The following is a 27,008-nucleotide window of genomic DNA, read 5'->3' as shown; positions in this document are numbered from 1 at the left end:
AGCACATGAGAAGATGCTCAAATCATCAGTCATCAGGGAAATGAAAAAACAAAATTACAATGAAAGACCACTTCACTTCCAGTAGGATGGCTAGAATCAATCAGACAGATAACAAGTGTTGGAAAAGATGTAGAGAAACTGGAACCCTCACACACTGCTGGTGGGAATGGAAAATGGTGCAGCTGCTTCGGAAATCAGTTTGGCAGCTCCTCCAAAGGCTAAACATATAAGTACCCTACGACCCAGCAATTCAACTCCTAGGAAAATACCCCGAAGAAATGGAAACACACAGATGCACAAGAACTTGTACATAAATGTTGTTAGAAACATTATTCACAACAGGCAAATGTGGAAACAGCCCAAATGTCCATCAACTGATGGAAAGAAAATGTGGTGTATTCATACAATAGAGTATTACCCAGCTATATAAAGGAAGTACAGATTCATATTACAACGTGGATGAACCCTGGAAACATTATGCTAAGTGAAAGAAGCCGTTCACAAAGGGCCAGATAGTATAAGGTTTCATTCATAAGAAGTGTCTGTACCAGGCAAATCCATAGAGACAGAGGATAGTGGCTGCCGGGGGCTGGGAAGAGGGCTGAATTGGGAGTGACTGGTAATGGGTACTGGGTTCTTTCTGGAGGGATGAAAATGCTTTGGAAATACAGACAATGATGATGGTTGCATATATCTGTGAATATACTAAAAACCATCAAATAATATACTTTAAAAGGGTGAGTTTTATGGTATGTGAATTATATCTGGAAAAAATTTCAACACAGTGAGAACATACCTATCAGAATGACTAAAACAAAAATATGACAATAGCAAATGCTAGCAACGATGTAAAAAACTGGATCACTCATACGTTATTGGTGGGATTGTAAATGATTCAGCCACTTTGGAACATATTTTGCAAGTTTCTTTTAAAATGACAAATGGGTGTATCAGATGACCCAGCATACAACACTCTTAGGTATTTACTGTAGAGAAATAAAAACTTCTGTCCACACAAAATCCTATGCATGAATGTTCAGAGTAGCTTTTTTTCATTATAGCTCATAACTGGGAACTCCCCAATGTCCTTGAGGGGTGTATGTTATCCAAAAAATGGTCCATCCATAACATGGACTATTACTCAGTAATAAAAAGAAATACAACAACTTGGATTAACCTCAGGGACATCATACTGATTGAAGGAAGATAATCTCAGAAAGTTCCATAAACTATATGGTTCTACTCATGTAACACCTGAAATAGAATTCTGGAGATAGAGAACAGATGAGTGGCCGGGAATGGGCAGTGGAGAAGGTGTAGCTGTGAGGAGTAGCACGAGGGAGCCTGGGGTGATGGGACGGTTCTGTATCTTGACTCTGTTGGTCGTGACAGGAAGCTACACACACAAACAAGTGCGTGTATAACTGGTAGCATCTGAATCAGCTGTGTGCATTTTCCAATGTCATTACCGAGTTTTGCTGTTGCGCTAGTTACACAAGATGCTTAGCTGAGGAGAATGGGCAAGGGGTACCAAAGACTTCTCTCCATTTCTTTGCAACTGCCTGTGAATCTATATTTATTCCAAAACAAGAAGTCTGTGAGCTTTTTTTAAATTTTTAACTATACAGTCAGAGCATTAGCCAATGTTTCAAAGTAATGGAAGTATTTCAATAAAGCTCAGAGTTGAAGGCAGAAGTCAAGAGGAAATGACAGACCACGCAGTACAGCCACAAGCCATCACCTCTACAACATGTTGGAGGGAATCCTCCTTTCAGATGAACTGCACATACTTGATAACAAATCAAGAACTCCCGCGTGGACCTGCTAACAAGTGTCCTCACTTGCCCTCCAGTCCCCCAATGCAGCTCTGCTGTCCTAACACATCCTCACCTGCGGGCTTCCCTCCATGCTCTTTCCTGTCTGACTCCATCTTCTCACCACTTATCCAAGTCCTTCCCACTGGGTCATTAGGCCCAGCAGCAGTATCCATCTTTCCACATGGGTTAACCGTATCTCTCTAACTAGATGCTTGAGTTCAGACACCAGGTCGTCTTCCTCTACCACATCCTCCATAATACACGACACAATGCTGAGAATGTAGGAAGTATCAAAAATCTCTACTGATGGAATAAAGGCATGCCTGCCTCAAGATCTTTTATTCTCACTCTTGTGAGCTACGTGATGGAGAATGGGTACACACGGGGCATGAAAGCCAAGACACAACGTCTCACACGTAATCACGACTGTGTACTTTTAAATATGTCGTTTCAGTTGTTTTTTATACAGTGCTATGAACAAAGCATAGGAGGTATAATCTGACCCGTGTTACAGGTAAGGAACCTTGGTTCAGAGTGGGTAAGTGATACGCAGAGTCACAATTGGTACTGGATCAATGTCAGAACCCAAGGCTCATCCTAAAACCCTATGGAGAGGCAAATTGCCACTTTTAAACTCTGTTCGTAAAGAGTCAAATTACTAGTAAATTAAGATGCAAATATTCCCAAAACAAAGTGTAAATTGTGCAGCACAAAATAGGGTACTAGGCCAACACCTTGGGGGTGGCCAAGGCTCTTTAGGAAGAGGAAAAAGAGGAAAAGCCCTAAAAAGTGGGAATAGAAGAGTAGACTGTGATCAGGGAACACTGGAGGAACCCCACTTCCAAGTGTCCCCTGAACTTAGCCATTCCTGTCCAGCACCTGCCGACCCCTAGGCCCAGAGTCCGTCACTCAGGGCACATCACTCCCCTCAACGGCTCCCCGAAGCACAAAGATCTAAACTTCTTACCCTTGCTTAGAAAGCTCTAGATGGTCCAGCTCCTGCTCACCTCTCCAAACTCATCTCATTCTGTTCTTCCCCACCAATATCGCTCCCCTTCACACCTTTCCACCCGCCAAGCATGCCAAGCGCGGTCTGTCTTGCACAACGGCACCGGCTTTTTCTTCTCCCTGGAACGCTTTGCTGCCTGATCTTCGTACAGCTGGAACTGTGTCATTCAGACTTCAGTGTAGGGGTTACCTCCTCAACCTAAAGTAGTTACTAGTTCCTCTTTGTCAATTACCACCCTCTTTCAATTCTTGATCAAACACGTCATTACCTGCCATTTTTAATGGGCTGATGTATTGACTGATGTGTTGACTATCTCTCCCTCATCCCACTACAGTATAAGCTCCAGGAGGGCAGAAGCTTGTTTTCTTTTGTATTCTCAGTGCCTGACATATAGCAGGTATTCAATAAATATGTGTACTATGAAGGTCTGAATAAATGAAAAAGACCACCACCCTAACCCTACCTACTTCATATTCTGGCCCTGTCTGGCCAAATGAATGACCTATTTTCAGTGCCTTGTGTGGGCAGAAAAGAAGGCGGCAGTTTAATTTAAGAATGTCCTTGATGAATCAGTGAAAAATCATTAATTAAATCCTGACCCTTGAGGACACATGTTTTTAATACTCTGTGTGAAGAAATCAGAAGCTGACACAAAGCACTTCTGCTGCTTATCAAGGTACAATGGTCGTGTCTCAAGGAAAAGCACTTAGGTGATTGCGTTCTGAGCTGAACTAGTAGCTTTCCTTGTGAAAGACTATTTTTCCTTGAAACAATGAATGACAAACTATAGATTTGAAAGTTTGATAGACATTTTCTTTTTTTTAACATCTTTATTGGGGTATAATTGCTTTACAATGGTGTGTTAGTTTCTGATTTATAACAAAGTGAATCAGTTATACATATACATATGTTCCCATATCTCTTCCCTCTTGCATCTTCCTCCTTCCCACCCTCCCTATCCCACCCCTCCAGGCGGTCACAAAGCACCGAGCTGATATCCCTGTGCTATGCGGCTGCTTCCCACTAACTATCTACCTTACGTTTTGTAGTGTATATATGTCCATGCCTCTCTCTCACTTTGTGATAGACATTTTCTTGAAAATGAATAAAGTAAGTCTGTCACTTCAAGGAAAACAAGCAGTATTTGTTGCCAGGGATAAAATGTGAGCTTTCAAGCAAAAATTAGAATTTTAGAAAACTTTGTGCTCGACGTTTTTCCATTACTTTGAGACTTTCCTGATGAGATCAGTGGTGATATTGATGAAAAGGACTTTTTTTAATATTGTACAATAAAAATCTCAACATTTTCAAGATCTGTATAACTCTGAACTAATATTTTTCACATGGTCAACTCATCATGTTACAAAATCACACATGAACTAAAAAAATCCATTCAAAGTACAAGAAAGACTATTGGGTTTTCATGTAGGAATTCAAAAAGTTCATTGATAAGGTTTTAGAATCTGTACTCCAACTAACTTTTAAGAAACTATTACTTTTTGAGTTTTGATGTGGTATCAAAGAAGAATAAATACAGAAAAGTATTTAACTTGCATTTAACAAGTGGACACATTCTTGTTAAACTGATGTCATACTCCTCCATCCCTAAGGGATGTCTTCGTTCTTGAACAAATTATCTGGTTAACTAGACTGTCTAGGCAAAACAAAGTTCCAGGGACATTTTAAATCAAATACTTCTAGGGCTTCATGGAAGATACTGATGAACTGAATTATGATTTTCTTGACCCATTTGGTCTCAAACTTCACTTGAAAAACTACAGATCCTCTTTCCCGTTCCTATTTGCTTTTGATCATCAGAAAATAAATAGTTATTTTCCTCCCTGCAGTATGTCCTATGCAAGATGGACCAGATGTTGTTAATGGGGCCGAACAGAAACATCAGCTTCCAGTGCCAGTCAAGATGAAGTAAACTGAACACAGCCTATGATTTCTACCGATTATGTTAAAATCTCTGCACATAATACACGAAGACCCTGAAAACAACTAGGGGACCTGAATGGGACCTGAATAAAGGGGGCTGAGTCGTTGACCTGTGCAGCAAAAACTCTAGGAGAAATCTATTTTTATCCAGAAGACCCAGAAAAGGAGCCCCAGTGTACTAGAGAGTATGGAGGAAGTCCCTGGTTTTCTTCTTTTTTCTTTTTTTTCCTCACCCAGCCTTGCACTGCGGCCAACCCTAGTCTTAGATCTGCACTGCCACGAGGCATAAGAAAAACAGACAACCTAAGTAGTCCTATCAAAGGAATTGAGTGAGTAGTTTAGAAACTTCCAACAAAAGAAGACTCCAGGCCCAGATTATTCACTGATAAATTCTTACCAAACTGTTATGGACTGAATTGTGTTCCTCCAAAACTGTGTACCCCCAGTACCTCAGAATGTGACTGTATTTGGAGGTAGGGCCTCTCAATCAGTCATTAAGTTAAAATGAGGCTGTCAGGGTGGGCCCTAATCCAACCAGACTGGTGTCCTTATAAGAAGGGAGATGAGGACAAAGGGAGAGACGCTAAAGATGCTCACGCACAGAGGGACGACCCTGTGCAGAGGCAGCAAGAGGGTGGCCTTGTGCAAGCCGCAGACAGGGACCCAGAGGAACCCAACCCTGCCAGCACCCTGATCTGGGACTGCTGGCCTCCAGAACTGACAGAGAATAAATTTCTCTCGTTTAAGCCACCCATTATGTGGTATTTTGTTTTCCACAGAAGACTAATACACAAACATTTAGTGGAAAAAAATACTAATTCTACACAATCTCATCTAAAAAAAAGGAGAGGAAAGAACACTTCCCAACTCATTTTGTGAGGCCAATATTATCCTGATGCCCACTTTTTGATTATTTTATTATAAGAAAACTACAGACCAATATTCCTCATGAACATAAATGTAAAAAATTCTCAACAAAATATTAGCAGATTAAGTCCATCAATATATAAGAAATGGGATTTATACTGAGAATACAAGGGTAGTTCATCATTTGACAATCAATGTAGTTCACTTTATCACAAACTGAAGAAGAAAGATGTCATGATCATCTCAGATGCAGAAACAGCATCTCACAAAATTCAACTTCAATTCATGGTTAAAATTCTTACCAAGCTAGGAATAGAAGAAAACGTCCTTAACCTGGTAAAAGGCATGAACACCAAAAACTAAAAATAGCATACTTAAAACAGGCTGTCCACTCTCATCACTCCTATGCAACCTCATACAGGAAGTCCTAGCCGATGCAATAGGAAAAAAAGGCAGACTTGAAAGGGAGAAATAAAACTCTCTCTCTTCATTGAAGACATAATAACTTACATACAAAATGCCATGGAGGGCTTCCCTGGTGGTGCAGTGGTTGAGAGTCCGCCTGCCGATGCAGGGGACACGGGTTCCCGCCCCGGTCTGGGAAGATCCCACGTGCCGTGGAGCGGCTGGGCCCATGAGCCATGGCCGCTGAGCCTCCACGTCCGGAGCCTGTGCTCTGCAACGGGAGAGGCCACAACAGTGAGAGGCCCGCGCACCACATTAAAAAAAAAAAAAAAAAGCCATGGAATCTACAAAAGCTCTTAGAACTAATAAGTGAGTTTAGCAAGATTGTGGGTTACAAAGTAAGTAAAAAAAATATTGTATTTCCACAGACAAGCAATCAATAATTAGAAATAAAAACATTAAAAGCAGTATCATTGATTGTAGAATACAAATAAATAATGAAGTATAAATCTAGCAAAATATGGGCAGGATCTGTATGCTCAAAACATAAATAAAAAAATGTACCAGAGAGGAATCATAGAGCCGAAGAATACAATAACTGAAGTGAAAAATTCAACAGAGAAGTTCAACAGCATCCCAGATAAAACGAGAGAAAGCACCAACACCCTTAAAGACAGATCAGTGGAAATCATCTAAGCAGAGGAGCAAAAAAAAAAAGGTGAAAAAGAGTGAAGATACCTTAAGACACTTATGGGGAACCACCAAGTGGACCAATGTACACATCATGGGGGACTCAGAAAGAGAAGAGAGAGAAAGGGGCAAAAAGCTTGTTGAAAGAAATAATGGCTGAAAACTTCCTAAATCTGGGGAAAGAAATAGACATCCTGATCCAGGATGCCTAGAGAACACCAATAAGGTGAATCTAAAGAGACCCACACCAAGACACTACATTCAAATTGTCAAAAATTAGAGACAAGGAATGAATTTTGAAAGGAGCAAGAGAAAAGCAACTTGTGACGTAGACGGGAACTCTGCACCCGCTCCAATAAGACTATCGGAGGATTTTTCACAGAATTCTTGCCAGTCAAAAGGAGTGGAATGATGTATTTAAAATACTGAAAGAAGGGACTTCCCTGATGGTCCAGTGGTAAAGAATCCACTTTCCAATGCAGGGGACACGGTTTTGATCCCTGGTCGGGGAACTAAGATCCCACATGCTGTGGGGTAACTAAGCCCGCATGCCACAACTAGAGAGGGAAAAAAACCCTGCATGCCACAACTAGAGAGGGAAAAAACCCCTGCTTGCCACAACTAGAGAGAAGCCCGCGCGCCACAAGGAAAGATCCCGCATGCCTCAATGAAGATCCTGCGTGCCACAACTAAGATCCAATACAGTCAAAAAAAAAAAAAAAAAAGGAAAAGAACTGCCAACCAAGAACACAATTCTGTCAAACTTGTCCTTCAAAAACAAAGGGGAGATAAAGACTTCCTCAGACAAACAAAGCCTAAGAAAGTCTATCACCTGCCTTACAAGAAATGCTAAAGGCAGTTCAAGTTGAAATGAAAGACACTGATCAGAAATATGAGACCATAAGAAAGCATGAAACTAGTTGGTAAATATATAAACAAAGACCATACTGTATTACTTTAGACTATAAAAGACTAAAGCATTAGAAACAACTAAATGTTAATGAATATGTGAAACTCAAAGTAAACTGTGACATCAGGAACATATAATGCAGTGAGGAGGAGAGGTAAAAGACAAGACTTCTTGTATGCAAGTGAAGTTAAGTAGTTGTCAGCCTAAAACAGAATGTTATAACTATAGAGTATATTATGTAAGCCCCTTGGTAACCACAAAGAAAATACCTACAGAAGTTACACAAAAGAAAAAAAGACAAAGAAATCAAAACTTATCAATAAAAAAAAACCCCATAGCACAAAGTGTTGAAGATAGCAAGAGAGAAGAACACAGACAACGGAATTATAAGACAAACAAAAACCAGTTACAAAATGACAACAGTAAATCCTTCTGCATCAGTAATCACTTTAAACATAAATGGACTAATCTCCCCAATAAAAAGATACAGAGTAGCTGGAGAGATACAAAAAAATTAAGATACAGTTGTATATCTATAAGAAACTCACTTTAGATTCAAAGACACAGAGACTAAAAGTGAAGGAATGGAAAAGGATATTCCATGTGAATGGTAACCAAAAGAAAGCAGGAGTGACTATCCTAATATCAGACAAAGTAGGTTTTAAAAACTGTCTCCAGGGCTTCCCTGGTGACGCAGTGGTTGAGAGTCCGCCTGCCAATGCAGGGGACACGGGTTCGTGCCCCGGTCCGGGAAGATCCCACATGCGGCGGAGCGGCTGGGCCCGTGAGCCATGGCCGCTGGGCCTGTGCGTCCGGAGCCTGTGCTCCGCAACGGGACAGGCCACAACAGTGAGAGGCCCGCATACCGCAAAAAAAAAAAACTGTCTCCAGAGATAAAGAAGGTCATTACATAATCATAAAGGGGTCAGTTCAATAGAAAGATATAATAATTATAAATATATATGCACCCAATATCAGAGCACCTAAGTATATAAAACAAATATTGACAGATCTGAAGGAGAAATTGATAGCAATACAGTAATAGTAGCAGACTTCAGTATCCCACTTTCATAATGGAGATAACACTTAGACAGAAAATCAATTAAGAGTGGACTTAAACAGGGGATTTCCCTGATGGTCCAGTGGTTAAGGCTCCAGGCTCCCAATGCAGAGGGCCTGGGTTCGATCCCTGGTCAGGGAACTAGATCTCATGGGCCACAACTAAGAGCCCACATGCCGCAACTAAAAGATACCACATGCCGCAACTAAAAGATCCCACACACAGCAACTAAAGATCCTGCACACTGCAACGAAGATCTGTGTGCCACAACTAAGACCTGGCACAGCCAAATAAATAAATAAATTTAAAATAAAAGAGTAGGCTTGAACAACAGTATAGACCAAATGAACCTAAGAGACATATAGAAAACTTTTCACCCAACAGCAGAAGAGTATACATTCTTCTCAAGCACACACAGATATTCTCCAGGATATATCACGTTAGGTTACAAAACAAGTCTTAACAAGTTTAAAAGGAATGAAATTATACCAAGCATTTTCTTCTGAACACAATGGAATAATCAATAATAGAAGGAAAAGAGGAAAATTCACAAATACACAGAAATTAAACAACACACTCTTGAATAACCAATGGGTTAAGGAGGAAATTAAAAGGGAATTTTTAAAAACACTGAAACAAATGAAAATGAAAACACAACATACCAAAACTTATGGGACACAGTAAAAGCAGTACTAAGAGAAAAGTTTACAGTGATAAATGACTACATTATAAAAGAAGATCTCTAGTAAACAACCAAACTTTACACACCTCAATGAACTACAAAAGAACAAACCCAAAGTTAGCAGCAGGAAGGGAAAAAATAAAGATCAGAGCAGAAATAAATAGAGACTAGAATACAACAGAAAAAAACTAAGTTGAATTTTTGAAAGAAAATCAATAAACCCTTACTTAAACTGAGAAGAAAAAAGACTGAAATAAATAAATACAGAAACGAAAGAGACATTACAATAGATACATCAGGAGTAAAAAGGATCATAAGGGACTATTTATGAACAATTATGTGAACAAATTGGATAACCTAGCAGAAACAGAAAAATTCTGAGAAATATACAACCTGTCAAGACTGAATCAAGAGGAAACAGTAAAACTGAACACACCAGTAACAAATAAGGAGATTCAAATAGTAATCAAAAAACTACCAAAAGCAAAAAGCCTAGGACCAAATGGATTCACAGTTGAATTCTACCAACATTCAAATAAAAATTAATACCAATTCTTCTTAAACTCTTCCAAAATACACATGTAGAGGGATTACTTCCAGACTCATTTTATGACACCAGCCTCACTGGATATCAAAGCTGGACAAAACTACAGATAAATGTCTCTGATAAACATAGATACAAAAATCCTCAATAAAATACTAGCACACTGAATTCAACACATCAAAAAGATTATACACCATGAATAAATGGTATTTACCCTTGGGATGGAAGGTTGGTTTAACATATGCAAATCAATCAATGTGATACAGCACATTAACAAAATGAAAGATCTGAATGATGTGATCATCTCAATATGAAGAAAAAGCACTTGACAAAGTTCAACATCCATTCATGATAAAAGATGCTCAATAAAATAGATATGAAAGAAATTTCCTCAAAACAATAGAGGCCATTTATGAAAAGCCCACAGCTAACATAATAATCAATTGGTAAAACTGAAAGTTTTCCCCCCTCTTCCCAGTTCTATTAAACATAATACTGGAAGTACTAGCAAGAAAAAGACATAAAAGGCATCTAAATTAGAACAAAGGTAGTAAAATTCTCTGTCTGCAGATGTCACAATTCTATATGTAGAAAACCCTGAAGACACCACAAAAGATTAGAATGAATGAATCCAGTATATTTGCAGGATACAAAATCAACATATCAAAAAAAACCAATCGTATTTCTTTACACCAGCAACAATCTATCTGAAAAGGAAATGAAGAAAACAATCCCATTTATGATAGCACCAAAAAGAACAAAAGAGCTAGGGATAAATTTAATGGAGGAGGTGAAAGACCTATGCACTGAAAAGTTTAAAACACTGATGAGAGAAAGACAAAAATCAATGGACATATATCCCATGTTCATGGATTGGAAGAATACTGTTAAAATGTTCATAGTACCCAAAGCAATCACTATCAAAACTGCAATGGCATTTTTCACAGAAGTGGAACAATTCTAAAATTTGTGTGGAACTACAAAATCTCCTGAATAGCCAAAGCAATTTTGAGAAAAGAACAAACCTGGAGGCAACACACTTCATGATTTCAAATTATATTACAGAGCTACAGTAATCAAAACAGTATGGTACAAGCATAAAAACAGATAGACCAACAGAATAGAATCAAGAGCCCAGAAACAAATCCACAGATTTACAGTCAACTGAGCTTCAGTAAAGATGCCAAGATCACAAAATGGGGAAGAATAGTTTCTTTAATAAATTGTGTTGGGAAAACTGGATTCACATGCAGACGAATGAAACTGGACCCTTATCTCACACACATATACAAAAATTAACTCAAAATAAAGACTTAAATGTAAGACCCAAAACTATAAAACTACGAGAAAATAGGAAAAAAGCTTCTTGACATTGGTGTGGGCAATAATATTCTAGATATGACCCACAAAGCACAGGAACAAAAGCAAAAATTGTGTCAAAATAAAAAGCTTCTGTACAGCAAAGGAAACAATCAATTAAAATGAAAGGGCAACATATGGATAGGGGGAAAATATTTGAAAGCCATCTATCTCGTCCAAAATATATAAGGAATTCATACAAGTAAATAGCAAAACAACAAAACCTGATTTTAAAATGGGCAAAGGACCCGAACAGACATTTCTCCAAAGAAGACATGCAAATGGCCGAATGCAAACCAAAACCATAATGGGATGTTAGGATGGCTATTAGCCAAAACTTGAAAGATGTGTTATTGAGGACATGGTGAAAAGGGAACCCTTGTACACTGTTGGTGGGAATGTAAATTGGTACAGTCATTATGGATGACAGTCCACACTGAGGTTCCCAGGAGTTGAGGTTGGGGAAGGGTCTGGCTATATAGCGACAGCACAGGGGAGGGTTTTGGCAATGATGGAACTTTTCTATATTGTGGCTGTAGTCGTGATTATACAACCATGTGTATTTGCCAAAACATAACTATACGTGAAAAAAGCAAATTTTACTGTATACGGACTTCCCTGGTGGTGCAGTGGTTAAGAATCCACCTGCCAATGCAGGGGACACAGGTTCAATCCCTGGTCTGGGAAGATCCCACATGCCGCAGAGCAACTAAGCCCGTGCGCCACAACTACTGAGTCTGTGCTCTAGAGCCCGAGAGCCACAACTACTGAGCCCACGTGCTGCAACTACTGAAGTCCGCACGCCTAGAGCCCGTGCTCCGCAACACGAGAAGCCACTGCAATGAGAAGCCCACACACCGCAACAAAGAGTAGCTCCCGCTCACAGCAGCTAGAGAAAGCCCGTGCAGCAACAAAGGCCCAACGCAGCCAAAATATAAATAAATAAATAAATATTTAAAAAATTTTTTACTGTATGTGGATTTTAAATATTAATTTAGAAAACAGAAATAGAGAGGGAGAGAGAGAAGACCCCTGCTTCCTAAGGCCTCAGAGCTCTCTGGATGAGAGATAATTTATTCAATAAATGTGTAAGACACCATAAAAATGCACAACAGTATACAACAGTGTATCAAATAGATATCCCTGCCCTTGAGTAGTTTAGTCTACTTGGGAAGACAGCATCTGATAAGTAGGAAAACAGGGACCAAGATGGTTTGACCAGGATGGCTGCCATCTTTAAATACAACAAAACCCCCTCCCTCAACCGTTCTGCGCCCTGTACCTGCAGCCTCATCTGTATTCAACCCTCCACAGCCAAACGTCCTGAAGGAGTCGTCCACCCCCACCATCTCCATATCCTCCTGTCCCACTCCCTCCTCCCACCTCCACAGCCTAGACTCTACTCCCTCACTCCATGGAACTGTCCTCACCTCTGCCGAAGTCGACTGGTTACTTTTTAGCCCTCATCTTTACTTCTCAACAGCTTTTGGTTCTGTCGATCACTCATCCTTTCAGAGATATTCTGTGCCATTGACTTTCATAGTTTTCCTCGTATCTGTCTGACTGTTCCTTCTCCACCAGTGTTAGCGTTCTACACCACTCGGTCCTACCTTGGGGCTTCTACTCTTACTCTAAGCCCTCTCCCTTGGAAATGTCACCCATTTCCCATTTCAGCTGACACCTAGTTATGGCTCAGACCCAAAGGTGTAAGTTCTACTCAGAGCTCTTCTCAAAGCTGCAAAGTTATAGATCCAACCACCTCGTCAAGATCTCACATGGACGGCTCAAGGGCACCTCAACTCAAGATGTCCAACACTGGACTCACGAATTTCCTACCAAACCTGTCCTACTCCCATTTATCAGTGTTGGTCCTGGCATGCCGTCAGCCAGGAACACAGGACTTATCTTTGACCCTCCCACCTCCTTTACCACCCAAATTCAACCTGTCATTAACATCTACTGATTTAATTTCCTAAATATCTCTCAAATTTGCTTACATCGCTCCATGCTCTCTGCCTCAGTCCTGGACCAACTTCTATCTGGTAGCTTTCTAACCACCACTACTTATTACTATATCACCCGGATCCCCTCCAATCCAGTTCTCCACTCCTGTCACTTTGTCTTTCTATAAATGTGAATTTGGTCCCATCACCCTCTCTTTCCAAACATCAAAGGTTTCCCATTACCGTTAGAACAAAGCCCAAATCCTCACCAGGATCTATCAGTCCCTGCATGGTCTGGCCCCACCTTGTGCTCTGGCCTCATCCTTCGCACTCACTCCCTTTCCTCCAGCTACAGGGGCTTTCTTTGATTCCCTCAAAGGTACCATGGACCCTGCTACCACAGGGCCTTTGCACAGATTCTTCTCCTCTGGATTGCTCTCATGACCCCATTACCCCAATATTAACTAGGATACCTCTCTTCCATCAGATTTTAGCCCCAGAATCAATTAAGCAGAAAACGTTTTCTTTACCCTGAAGTTTACACCAGACTTCCTGATTTCCTTTCTTTTCCTTGGAGTATTTATTTCCACTTAAAATTATACTATTAAGGACCTACTTGTACAGCACAGAGAACTCTACTCAATACTCTGTAATGACCTATATGGGAAAAGAATCTAAAAAAGAGTGGATATATGTACATGTATAATTGATTCACTTTGCTGCACAGCAGAAACCTTGTAAATCAACTATACTCCAATAAAAATTAATTAAAAAATAAAATTATGAAGTCATTAATGTGGTCTTTTGATCATGTCAACCACCAACACTAGGGCTATAAACTCCATGATCAGGGACTTTGTATTTTGCCCAACGCTGAAACTCTAGTATCTAACACAGTAGCTGCCTCAAGGTAGGCACTCAGTAAATATTTGCTAAAGATTGGAATCAACAATCCCACAAAATGAGGTATGTATAATGTCATACACGTCTGCACTCTTTAATAATAGCAATGGATTGGAAACAACGTAACGACCCATCAACAGGGGACTTGATTAAATATACTGTGAGACATTCATACAATGGAATACTATCTAGAGCAATTTACATGCACTGATATGGAAAGATCTTCAAGCTCTACTTGTGAATAAAGCAGGGCATAGCAAAGCGCATGTGCATAGTGAAGTACCGCTGGTGTCAGAGACAACAGCAAATCACATTTGAATTACTTATTGGGTGAAAATACTCATGGAATGTTTGAGAAACTTAACAGTGGCTACTTGTTTAGAGGGTAGGTGTACCTAACTGGGTAGACGGGTGTCAGAGGTGGGGGAAAAAACTCTACTATCATTTTATACTTAGATTTGGGAACCCACCTGAATGTGTTATATGTTTATAACTGAAGAGATGAATTTTTAAAGACGTGCTCCCTGGCCAGAACCCAATGAACCGTTGAATGAATTACAGCTCACAGGACAGCTTCGCCATCACCGTTCCCGTCTCTAACACACATCCCCCCTCAGCACTGCCGCCACCACTCTGCCACCGCCCTGGGAAGAAGTAAGCAGCTTTTCAAAAGCTACGTATTCTTTAACATTTAAAGCCATACTCTCTAATCATCAATTTAGTCGTAAACCCTTGCATCACTTTTTATAAAGCCATACTCTCTAATTATCAATTTAGTCGTAAACCCTTGCATCACTTTGTATAGTTTACTAAGTGCTTTCAAACATGTTCTCTAATTAGGTCCTTACAACAACCTGAGACAGTTTACATGGTTTTAGCCCCATTTTATGGATGAGAAAACTGAAGTTGTGAGAAATAAAGGGTCCTTCCCAAGGTCACGCCTCTGGAAATGTCAGAGTCAATTTCGATCTTCTGATGAAAAGTCGACATTCCTTCCCATGCAGTTCGGAGGATGACAACTTCCCCACCACCCTTCCAGATTCCAAAAAAGGAAAAGAAACATGGCAGCAGGTCTTTCACAGATTTTGTTTCAACCCCATGACATTCTAGGACAGACTGATGTAAGTGTGGGTGAGTCTGGGTTTTGGTCCTAGGGGACAGGACTTGCAGAGAGGGGAGAACAGCCGACTTCTGTTTTGTGTTACACTCACCCAGCAGAGAAGAGAAGAGGAAGGAAAACGTTCTTGGCTGGTGTGGAGAGAACGCTGCCAGTAAAGGGGATGGATGCTCTGACCTGCCACAGACGTCCCCTGAGGTCCCATTAACACCGTGATACTGCACCAGAGACGCTGAATACTTAGTAACGATGATGCTGACTTCCCGGCAACTTTTGAAAGCAAGAATGTGTTTCCACTGACTGAGGCGTGGGTGGGATGTTTGAGGATGGAACTAGAGAATGGGAGGATTTATTTGCCTGCTGAGGACGGAGCTGCATGTCACCCTGGGTGTGCATCACAAAAAGCTTCCCTACATAAGATCGTCCTCTGCTTCCATTTCTTAACCTCTGGATTGACACTGCAGTCCCAGATTCACGTGATGCTCTGAGAGAGTGAGACCTCTGAGGGAAAGGAATGAAATGCGCTCTTGACAACCAAGGCCCAGATCCACCGATCAGGCTGACTGGGGGACTAGAGAGCAGCAGCAGGGAAAAGGACAAGAGCTCGGCAGTGTTCCTCTAGGATTTATCATCCTCTAAGATACAGCATGGAATACAGGGAAGCCGTGTAACGTGCAACGTCCAGGGCCATTCATAAAGGCCTCAGAGCATGCGGAAGGTTCACGTGCTCTGATTAGCAAACGTCTAACTGAAACAAAAAGCTGACCTGCAGAATGGCCATCATTAAGTCTACAAATAACAAACGCTGGAGAGGGTGTGGAGAAAAGGGAACCCTCCTACCCTCCCTCCTGTTGGTGGGAATGTAAACTGGAAAACAGTATGGAGGTTCCTCAAAAAACTAAAAATAGAGTTGCCATGTGATCCAGCAATCCCCCTCCTGGGCATATATCCAGACAAAACTCTAATTCAAAAAGATACATGCACTCCTAGGATTTCCCTGGTGGTCCAGTGGTTAGGACTCCATGCTTCCACTGCAGGGGGCAGGGGTTTGACCCCTGGTCGGGGAACTGAGATCCCACAGGCTGCACGGTGCAGCCACAAACAACAGCGGCAAAAACAAAAAAGATATACACGCCCCTACGTTCACAGCAGCGCTCTTCACCATAGGCAAGACGTGGAAACAACCTAAATGTCCACTGACAGATGAACGGATAAAGAAGATGTGGTACATATATACAACGGAACACTACTCAGCCCTAAAAAAGAATGAAATAACGCTGCTTGCAGCAACACAGATGGACCTAGAGATTATCACACTAAGTGAAGCAAGTCAGAAAGAGACAAATACCGTATCACTTATATGTGGAATCTAAAATATGACACAAATGAACTTATCTACTAAACAGACTCACAGACATAGAGAACAGACTTGTGGTTGTCAAGGGGGGAGGGGTGGGTTGGGAGGCTGGGGTCAGCAGAGGCAAACTATTATCTATAGGATGGATAAACAACAAGGTCCAACTGTATAGCACAGGGAACTATATTCAGTATCCTGTGATAAACCATAATGGAAAAGAATATGAAAAAGAATGTATATATATGTATAATGAAATCACTCTACTATGCAGAAAATAGCACAATATTGTAAATCAACTATACTTCAATAAAATAAATTTTTAAACAAAAGGTGACCTGAACAGCTCCTCTGATTCCTCCTAAGACTGAGGACACACCACCATAGGAAAAACAGACTGCTTCTGATGTAGCGTGATGTATTTTTTCTGGGTAGGAGAGAAAATAAGACGTTCACCTTCAAAAGGAAAAGGCAGAGAAGTTTTAGTGGGTTTTTTGGGAAGAAAAGAGCAAGTAATTGTCAATTCTTCATCTAACTCTGAGATCTTCAATTTACAACTACTTTACTCACTGCAGAGGAAGTAAAAATTTCTCGAGTATCATAAAATGTAAATGCTAAAATTTACCAAAAAGCCAATTTATTTTTAGTTTAAATTTAAATTCTGAAACTAACAAGCTAACTGAGGTCTGATGTGGTACCTTTCAAAGAGGACAAGGGATAAAAATGGAAGGAGCTAAGGTGTTGAAACGTGCAAGGTCCATTGGTTCCAACGCGTAAATTCAGCTACACAGCAGCTCAGCAATCTGGAAGAATTAATTTTCTTCCCCCAAAGCTTTTGACTCTCAGGGCAATGCACACACCCACCCCCTTGTTATCTAAGAGACCAGGGTGATGAAAGGGAAAAGAGATTCTCCCCAAAATCAACATCTGACCACCCGAAATAGAACTGCCTTCACCTTGAAACAATTCTCCACGGTCCTGTTGTTCTATTTTTTTCTAATGATGGAATATCTAATTCCAGGGAAATATTAATAGCTTCATTATGTGACCATAGGGCTAATTAGTGATGCACCTGAAGAGTTTGGGGGCTAAGCTATAAGGTGTTTTTGGAACAACATCTGATCTTTTGATACAAATCTACTATTACCAAAGATTTAGTAAAATAAGCAAACTCCCATAAAAATGGAGAAGCAAAGGACGGAGACCAAAAAGATTTCATTTGGAACATGCTAAGGTCTGACTCAAGCCAGGGATACTCAGGCTGACACCTGGTAGGTCCAGCTCAATGTGGAGTGGGTACCAGTACAGATTAAGAGCAGAAAAACAAACAGGTGCTTGGAACCATGCTGGGAGTAGAGTTCAGAAAATTCTGGCAAACCATGGAGGAGGGGTCAGAGGAGTCTAGATCTGTCAGTAGGGTAGGCCTGAGGAAGGGACCCTTGATAATGTCTAGGAAGCAAGAATCAACATTTTTCCTTAGCTGGATACCCCTGCCCATCGTGAGAACAGGTTCTGTGCAAAGAACATGCAGAAGGCCTCCAGGTGCCAGGGAGCCAGGGAAGAAGATAAGGAGGTTTGGAAGAACAAGGCCGTCCCCTAGGCCAACCCACCAGACGAGAGAAAGACACTCTTCGCAAGGCCAGCACAGACGGGTGGAAAGAAGGAAGCCACCCAACATGTTCAGATCGGTTCCTTGACCCACAAAAAAGTCCTTGTCCTGGGGGACACCCACATCAGAACTCTCTCCAGTAGTCTGTCATGTGGTCCTAAAAACATCTCAGATGGGAGACTGCGAGCCATGGGCCACCACCTCTCCTGACCTGGTCCCACAATCGTCCCAGCTCAACTGTGTCAATGCCACTGCTTTGGCAAAGTGACAGTCCTCAGAATGTCCCCACAACTCTGGCTAATGCCTCAGATTGGAATACCCCTTTTATATGTTCATGCCCCAAGTCATCCTGACCCTTACAGTCCACGACTACCTTGGTCGCCCTGTACCTCTACGTCTTAATAGCTATAGATAAGAATCATAGAAGTGTTTGCTACTATAATTCTCTCATTTCATTTTCTTGAGGACTTTTCTTTCCTCTTAGAAAATTCCTCAGAGCCCTATGCTATCAATCAGAGTAGCCTTATGCTATCAATTATAATAATAATAATGGTAGTAGTCATAACAGCTCACATGTATTGAGCACTTTCTCTGTCAAGCGCTATGCTAAGGGCTTTACATATCTACATTTCCTACAGAGTTAAATCCTACGGCATCAGCCCTATAGCATAGATGCTACTATTGTTTCCATTTGACAGAAGAGGCAATTGAGGCACAGCGTGCCAACCTTCATCCCACCTTGTTCCCTGACTGTGAGGAACTCCACGCCCAACAGTAAAGCCTCAGGAGTCGAAGGTTTATGAGCAGGGTTTGTTAACTGCTGGGAGTGGCGGTCGGGGGCACGGAGGAAAATACTCTTTGGTCTGAGCTTCTGGAAGAGCACTCTTGACTCTCTGCGTCAAAATGTAGCTATTCTATTATTTTGCTCTGGCACAGGGTACCAATTCTTACCAATTGTCTTCTTGGATCTCCCGGTCACTGGAAAAAGTCACCATTGCTGCCACTGGGAAAACATCCTTCTGTTCTCTTGAGTATCTGGAAAGATGGCATGTTGGAAACTGACTCCATGAGGCAAGAGGTTATAATTTTCATCCATCCTAACAAGAAAGAGGAAGAAAGTAGAGCTGTAGATTGGACAGCCATGGGGTGCGCCATCTTGAATCTTGAGTCAACAGAAGACTGTGACAGTCTCCGTCGGCTCTCATTATTTCTAATTGTTTCTCTGCCTCCTACTTCATGAGTCTATTCTTAAGCTTTTGAAAAAGGTGAGTTTGGGGGCAGAGGGAGTGTGTGCATGTGTCTGCGTTTGTCTATCTGTGTTATCTCCCAGGTGGCCTTCCTTCTCATAGACAGTGTGTTCCTTGTTTCCTGGTGAAAGGGAGGCCAGTTGCAATGACCCAGGTTCAAGTCCTACCACTACTACTTCTGTCTGATAGGAAACGAATTTCTTAAATTCTCTAAGCTTCAGTATTACAATCTATAAAAAGAGGATGACAAAAGCACCTTGCTTTTTGATGGTGATGTAAGGATTGCATTAAAAAAAAAAGTCTCTGGCTAGAGTAACTGCAGTATGAAAGTTAGTTAACATTTCTATGGAGCCTCGCAAAAAATGCCTGTTGTCAAGATGAAGAAGTAAACAAAAGGAAAAGGAGAGACACGAGTTACTCTCCAGCCCATGGGGGGCATGTGGGGCTCACCAGGGAGTCTCCAGCGCCACCCTCTCCTGTGACGCTGACCGGAATCTGTTCTCTTCTCAATGGGTCCCAGAGTAACAGAGGAGGAATGCTTTGTATGCAGCTGTTAACACACATCAGGGCAACATAACTCTGTGAAATAGAAATCTATCAGACTACCATTTGACTCTGTAGTTCTGCCCTAACGTTTTATAAACATGTCAGAGAGAAGATGAAAGAGTTGGTTGACCACAGAACCAGTGGACAAAACAGTATTTCATTATACAATAGGAAAAGAAAATAACGTCTTCTCAAGTACTCTGGTTTTTTTCTTTGGAAAATGAAGTTTCATTGTTGAATAGTTTTGTAGCTGGGTCCCCAGTGTTTTCCTTAAATAAAGACATGAAAAGTCTAGTTTTTCTCTGTATCAAGAAGGTACTGTCTCACTCCTTGACGAGTTTATTTAGAAGCTGTACTTGTTCAGCAATTAAAAATAAATTCAACTGAATCTAGCTAAGCCACCCAAGCCAACACAAGGCACGCCACATATTCTAATCTTAGATATTCTGGATTCAGCATGGAAAATATGTTGCCATGAGCTTACGGACAGCCCTCTGCAGAACTCACTCTTGTTTCTCAGTGACATGAAATCTAAAGAGCTAAGAGTGAGTCTGCAGACCAAGGTCATGGTCATTCCAAATATCTTTAATCCTACTCCACAGACTGGGAAGACTGGATCTATCGCCCATCACAGCTGTAGATTCGATCGCTATCTCGATAGATGCATTCGATTCCATTCTGAGGTTCCTCTCAGTCTCCTCCTTCAACTGGAGACAACCAATGCATTTAGGGTTCCACCTGCAGTTTTTTTACTGTAAACTTCCGTCAAACCCATTGCCTAAATTCTTATCCACATGTGTTTCGTCTTGACCACAGCCCAACTTTCACGGAACTGCCCAAGATTCCAGGAGTCTCCAATCAGACAGGGCCTCCTGCCTAATTCACTTCTATATTCTTCAAAGCCCTGTGACCCCCGCAAGGCCCTGACCCCATCCAGCACCCTACCCCCCGCCCCTCCTCCATAAATTTGTTTGTTAGAGCCTGGCATTGAGATCTGCCGGCAGCCGATGGGAGATAACGCGGGTGAAACGGGAGACCAGCTGGGCTGCATTCCACACCAGCGCCATCTTGGCATTTAAGCAGGTGTGCAGAATAGTGACTGGTCCGCATCTAACCTGCACCAGGTGTTTTGTGTGAGTGACTGGCTTTTAGTCTCAAGCAACCTTGTTTCTCACATTATGAAGGTGAGGCTATTGAGATTCTGGACAAGGTCAGTAACTTGCTCAAACTCACAGGAAAAGAGGAGCCAGAATTCCAACAATTGATTTCAAAGGGATTCTGCTTTGGTGTGACCACCACCCATCCCAAACTACTCCCACCAAATCCAGTTTAAAACACAGAGTTCCAAGTATACTAGGATTCCACCTCAATTAGGGTTCCACCTGCTGTTATTTCAAACCTTAGTCAGACCTGTCACCTGAATTCTTACACACAAGCGTTTCATCTGGACCACAGACCAACTTGCATAAACTCAATCAGAGAGGGTCCTGCCTGATTTACCTTTATATTCCTCAAAGCACTGCGACCAGGGTCTCCCCGCGGAGCCCCGCGCATAAACCTTTGCTATCTGGAATGGGCTGGCTACTTGTTACTGGAAAGCACCTGGAGCTTTTGCCTGAAACACTCTTCTGTCCTTAAAGCACGGGAATCCTCCCTGTTTTTCCAACAGTCTTGGCCAGAGGTACCCAGGATGTTGTAGACACGACGGGAGGAACAGGAAAGAACGAAGAGCACGGGAAGGAGCCCAAGGCGTCATCTAACATCGCACGGACAGGACTCCCTGCGAGTTCCTGATCCGGCTCCGGATAAAGGCGACCTCAGTTGGTCACGCAAATGGGCCGAGGGGGTGGTATGGGCGGGAGGTGGCAGGCTCACCTGAGGAAGAAGGAACAGGCGTAATCCTAGACCACGGTGTGGGAGTGACAGGAGAAGTAGCCCAGGCCGCTGAGGTGGAGCCTGCAGCCCGCGGGCACCTCGAGCACGCTGCCCCACGCCTGGTCCACAGCAGCTTGACCTCGGCCCGGTAGAGGCGCCCCGCCTTGCCGGCCTCGTACTGCCGGGGCAGGAGCTGTATAGGCCATGCACCTCCTGGTGCAGCGCCAGCACCTTGGCGTACGAGATGCTCTCGGTCAGCTGGGCGCCGAAGCCCTCGTTCAGGGGTCTCCACTTGAAGGCAGCTGGCAGCCGCAGGCGGCCCCGAGCCGCTCGGCCAGGCAGAGCGCGGCGAGCAGCCGCGAGGGCAGCGTGCCGGCTGCGACCGGCCAGGTGGGCGCTGCGCCCGGGGCGCACTACCAGGGCGCTGGGCGGGGAGGCCCGGGGCGGAGCTGGGCCGCCGGCGGCGTCGGGGAGCCCGGAGCGTCCGGCCCACGACGCCGCCCCGCCGGCCGGAGAAGCGCAGCCCTGGGCGCCCAGCTCCACGCGCCGCTCTCTCTGCCGCCAGGCGCACTCGGCCCGTCCCAGCCAGTGACACCCCACAGCGGCGCGGCGATGACTGGCCGCCGCCTCCTCACGCCCCCCGGGGCAGGGGCGTGGGCCGCGGCGGGAGGGGCGGAGCCGGGACGCCGGCCGGGGGTGGGGGGCTCGCGATGCTCCGCAGACGCTCTGCGCTGGATGCGTCGCCCCGGGGCGGGCGCGGTATCTGGGAGCAGCACGCGAGAAAGGCAGTGCTGGGAGCCGCGGCCCAGCCCTCTTCCTGCGCGCAGATGACTGAGTCAAAGCTTTCCAGGCGCAAAGCCTGTTGCACACCCGCGGCCTCTTTAAAACGAGCGCTGTCAATTGCCACGATTACTCTGTATATGTTTTTGCATTTTCTATGTAGTTCATTTAGAGTCAAATATATAGCAATCTGACTTTACCTTCGCAGAGGTTAACTAGGAAATTAAGTGTGATCTAATAAACTTTTCTGGACCTCCTCTCTCTCTCTGCTTATTTTTTAATGATGGTCTTTGGAAAGTCTTAATAAAAGATTTGAAAAGCCAAAGCCATAGTGCTCTGATTTTCCTGCAGCCACCTGACTTCATGATTTACATAATTACTGCTTTCGTATTCTGAACACCCTACACCTGAGAAATAAATTCAGAGGTAAATTGCAAACAGCTTTTCATAAGTCAGTGAGTGAACCTGAGGAGACCCGAACTCACAGTTCTATATTTCTAAACTCAGAGGTTGCTTTTATCTCCAATTTTCTTTAATTGTTCCTAATGTAGTAAGAAGAAGAAAATAAAGGATATTACTTAGAAATATGTATCTTTTATATATTCAATATAGCACACATATACATAATATCATGCATATAATATACATACCATCGTACATATATCATACATGTTATATATAATATATATTTATAATAAGTGTAGAAGCAAAACTGCCTTAAAATGGCAGGCTCTTTGTTCTGCAAACATCTTATTAACCAGGGTGTCTGCAAGTTTAAGCCCTGGAACCCAGCTGAATTCTTCTCTGTACTGAAGGGAAAAGAGTTCTTAGGGAATTCTGGAAGGAAAGGTAAAGAGAAAAGAGGATAGAGAAGCAGGAGAGAAAATTCCAAGGCTGGGCCTCACCTCCCATGACCCCCAAATCGGGAGGGCTTTGGGAATCCCAACAAGTGGAATGACCAGGACTCCAGCCAGCACTGCCCAGCTCGGGAGGGAATGGAAGGTACAGCCTGCATGAGGTCACACTAGTCCAGAATCTGATCAGCGACTTAGTGGACTCTGTGATGGGCCTGAAAGAAGAAAGAAATAAGAGTAACAGCTCTCGCAGTTAATAACTAACCCCTGTATAGCTAGTAGTCAGCCTGGGGCTTCAACAAATTTTGTAGGAAAAATAGCTATATTGAGGGAAGCAAGTGGGCAGTAGTCCCAATGGTATATGACTCTGCAGCACTTCCCCACCTCAACCATGGTAGATGCCAGACTTTCCCACAATGCGGAAATGGTACCCGAGGTTGGCATCAGATGTTGTATGTCAGGACTGCTTATTTGCCTCTCATGGAATATATGAGTTAAAACATTTCATAGTATCACTGTCTTAGTCTGCTCAGGCTGTCGTAACAAAATACCACAGAGTGAGAGGCTGGAAGTCCAAGATCAAGGTGCCAGCAGGATTGCTTTCTGGTGTGGTCTCTCTTCCAGTCTCCTATATGGTCGCCTTCCTACTGTGTCCTCACTTGGCCTTTTTCTGTGTACATGTAGCAAGAGAGGGAAATCTCTGGTGTGTCTTCTTATGAAGATGATTAAGACCCAACCTTGTGACCTCATTTAACCTTAATTACTTCTCTAAAGGTCCTGTCTCCAAATATAGCCTCATTGGGGGTTAGGGCTTTAATATATGAATTTGGACAGGGAGAAGGAGGCGGGACGGGGGTAGGGGGTGGGGAGTGGGGGGAGGGCGACACAATTCAGTCCATAACAGTTATTTAGCAGGTGTTTTGCAGGTTTGCTAGAAAAAAAGAGAGAGGATATGAAACGGTTTATACTCCTGGCAAGCTGACGTAGAGCGAGCAAGCATTGCCAAATTATAATATTAACAACTGCTAACACTTATACATTGCATACTACAGGCCAAGCACTGTTGTAAGGACTTTGCATATGTTATCTTAATTAATTCTCCAAACCACACTTCAAAGTAGGTATTAGTATTGTCCTCATTTTACAGATAAGATACTTAGGTACAGAGAGGTTAATTGACTTACCCAAGATCACAGAGCTACAAAGTGACTGAGCAAGGATTCAAACCCCAGCATGAGATTCCAGAGTCCACACAGGCAGAGCGAGAAAACTTATGGTTACCAAAAGGGAAAGTCGAGGGTATGAATTAGGAATTTGGGATTAACAGATACATACTACTATATATAAAATAGATAACCAACAAGGACCTGCTATATAGCACAGGGAACTATATTCAATATTTTGTAATAACATATAATGCAAAAGAATCTGCATATATACATGCATATATATGTGTGTGTATATATATATATAACTGAATCACTTTGCTGTACACTTGGAACTAACACAACATTATAAATTAACTATACTTCAATTAAAATGGTTTAATAAATAAACCATTTACCTGAGCAGACTAAGACAGTGATATTATGAAATGTTTTAACTCATTTAGTAAACAAATTCTATTTATTTATAGCTGACATAATCATCTATATAGAAAATCTGATACAATCCACAAAAAAACGCTACTAGAACTAAGAAGCAAGTTTAACAAAGTATGGAATACAAGATCAACATACAAAAATTAATTGTATTCTATGTATAACAACAAACGTTTGGTAATTGAAATTTAAAAAGCAATACCATTCACAGTAGTATCAAAATATATAAAATACTTAGGAATAAAGCTGAAAAAACTATACACTGAAAACTATAAATATTACTGAGAGAAATGGAAGAAGTCTGTGAAAAATGGACACACAGTTTGCTAACAGGTCAGGAGACTCAATGTTGTTAAGGTGTCAATGTTAACCAAACTAATCTACAAATTTAATGCAATCTCAATCAAAATCTCAGTGGACTTTTTGGTAGAAATTGACAAGCAGATTCCAGATTTCATATGGAATGCAAAGAACTTAGCCAAACCAACTTAAAAAATAAAGACCAAATTTAGAAGACTAACATTACCTGGTTTCAAGACTTACTGTAAAGTTATAGTAATCAATATGGTGTGCTTTGGTGTAAACACAGATACATGAGCCGATGGAATAGAATAGAGACTGCAGAAGTAAATAAATAAATAAAGTGTTTTTCTACAAAGATGCAGAGTCAATTCATTGAAGAATGGATTGTTTTTTGAACAAATGGTGATAGAACAATTTGATATTCATATGCAAAAAAAAAAAAAAAGAACTTCAATCCATAACTTGCACCATAGGCAAAAATTAACTCAAAATACAAAACATGAAACTTTTAGGAGAAAGCCTCTGCTTACTTGGGTTAGACAAAAATAGCACTTTATCAAAATTTAAAACTTCCGTCTATAAAAGACACTGTTAAGAGAATAAAACGTCAAGCCATAGACTTGAAGGAAATGTTTGCAAAGCGTATATCTGATAAAGGATGCATATCCAGAATACTCAAAGAACTCTCAAAACTCAGTAAGAAGACAAAAAACCCAATATAAAAACGGGCAGAATACTTGAACAGACACTTCACCAAAAAAGATACCAGGATGGCAACTAAGTGCATCATTAGTCGTTAGAGAAATGCAAATTAAAACCATTGTGAGCTACCCCTAAACATCTACTAGAATGGCAAAGATTAAAGAGACTGGTCATATCAAGTGTTGTTGAGAATGTGGAGGAACTGGAACATGTATACACTGCTGGTGGGAAGGGAAATTGTACAACCACTTTGGAAAACAATGTGATGGTTCCTTAAAAAGGTAAACATACAATAGAGCCATTTCACTCTTAGGTATTTACCCAAGAGAATTAACACATATTCCGTACAAAGACTTGAATATGAATGTCATTACAGCTTTATTTGTAATAGCCCCAAACAGGAAACAACCCAAAAGTCCATCCACAAGTATACAGATAAACAAACTGATATAAAATGAAGTATTATTCAGCAATTTAAAAAATGAGCTATTAATAGTGTCCGGCCTTAAATTTAGGTCTTTCATCCATCTTAAGTTTATTTTTGTATACGGTGTTAGAGAATGTTCTAATTTCATTCTTTTACATGTAGTTGTCCAGCTTTCCCAGCACCACCTATTGAAGAGACTATCTTTTCTCCATTGTATATTTTTGCCTCCTTTGTCATAGATTCATCGATCATAGGTGTGTGGGTTTATTTCTGGGCTTTCTATCCTGTTCCATTGATCTATATTTCTGTTTTTGTGCCAGTACCATACTGTTTTGATTACTGTAGCTTACATTACATTACAAACTTTGTAGTTTTCTATGTATCAAATTATAATCCACTCTATTAGATAAATCATCACACTCACAAATCTCTTCAAGACAACCATCTCTCTGTTTGGAGCTGC

At 41.8% G+C, this 27,008-nt stretch overlaps 1 protein-coding gene across 1 annotated transcript in view; it reads right to left on the bottom strand.

Annotated features, from left to right (window-relative positions):
* Positions 1 to 18,944: 18,944 nt before the first annotated feature.
* The window catches only part of LOC307182398 (uncharacterized protein), a gene marked incomplete at its 5' end in the record, with an annotated part of 34,326 nt that continues 26,262 nt past the window's right edge, over positions 18,945 to 27,008 (bottom strand). The window contains 2 exons of the mRNA XM_079913624.1: positions 18,945 to 19,307; positions 21,879 to 22,757. Coding sequence (XP_079769750.1) covers positions 19,299 to 19,307; positions 21,879 to 22,757 — 888 coding nt within the window. The 3' untranslated portion in view covers positions 18,945 to 19,298. The remainder of the gene's footprint in view (positions 19,308 to 21,878; positions 22,758 to 27,008) is intronic.

The sequence above is a fragment of the Stenella coeruleoalba genome (assembly GCF_951394435.1).
Source record: "Stenella coeruleoalba genome assembly, chromosome: 2".
Lineage (NCBI taxonomy): Eukaryota > Metazoa > Chordata > Mammalia > Artiodactyla > Delphinidae > Stenella > Stenella coeruleoalba.
Note: the sequence above shows the minus strand (reverse complement) of the source record. Positions and strands in the feature narration are given on the sequence as shown.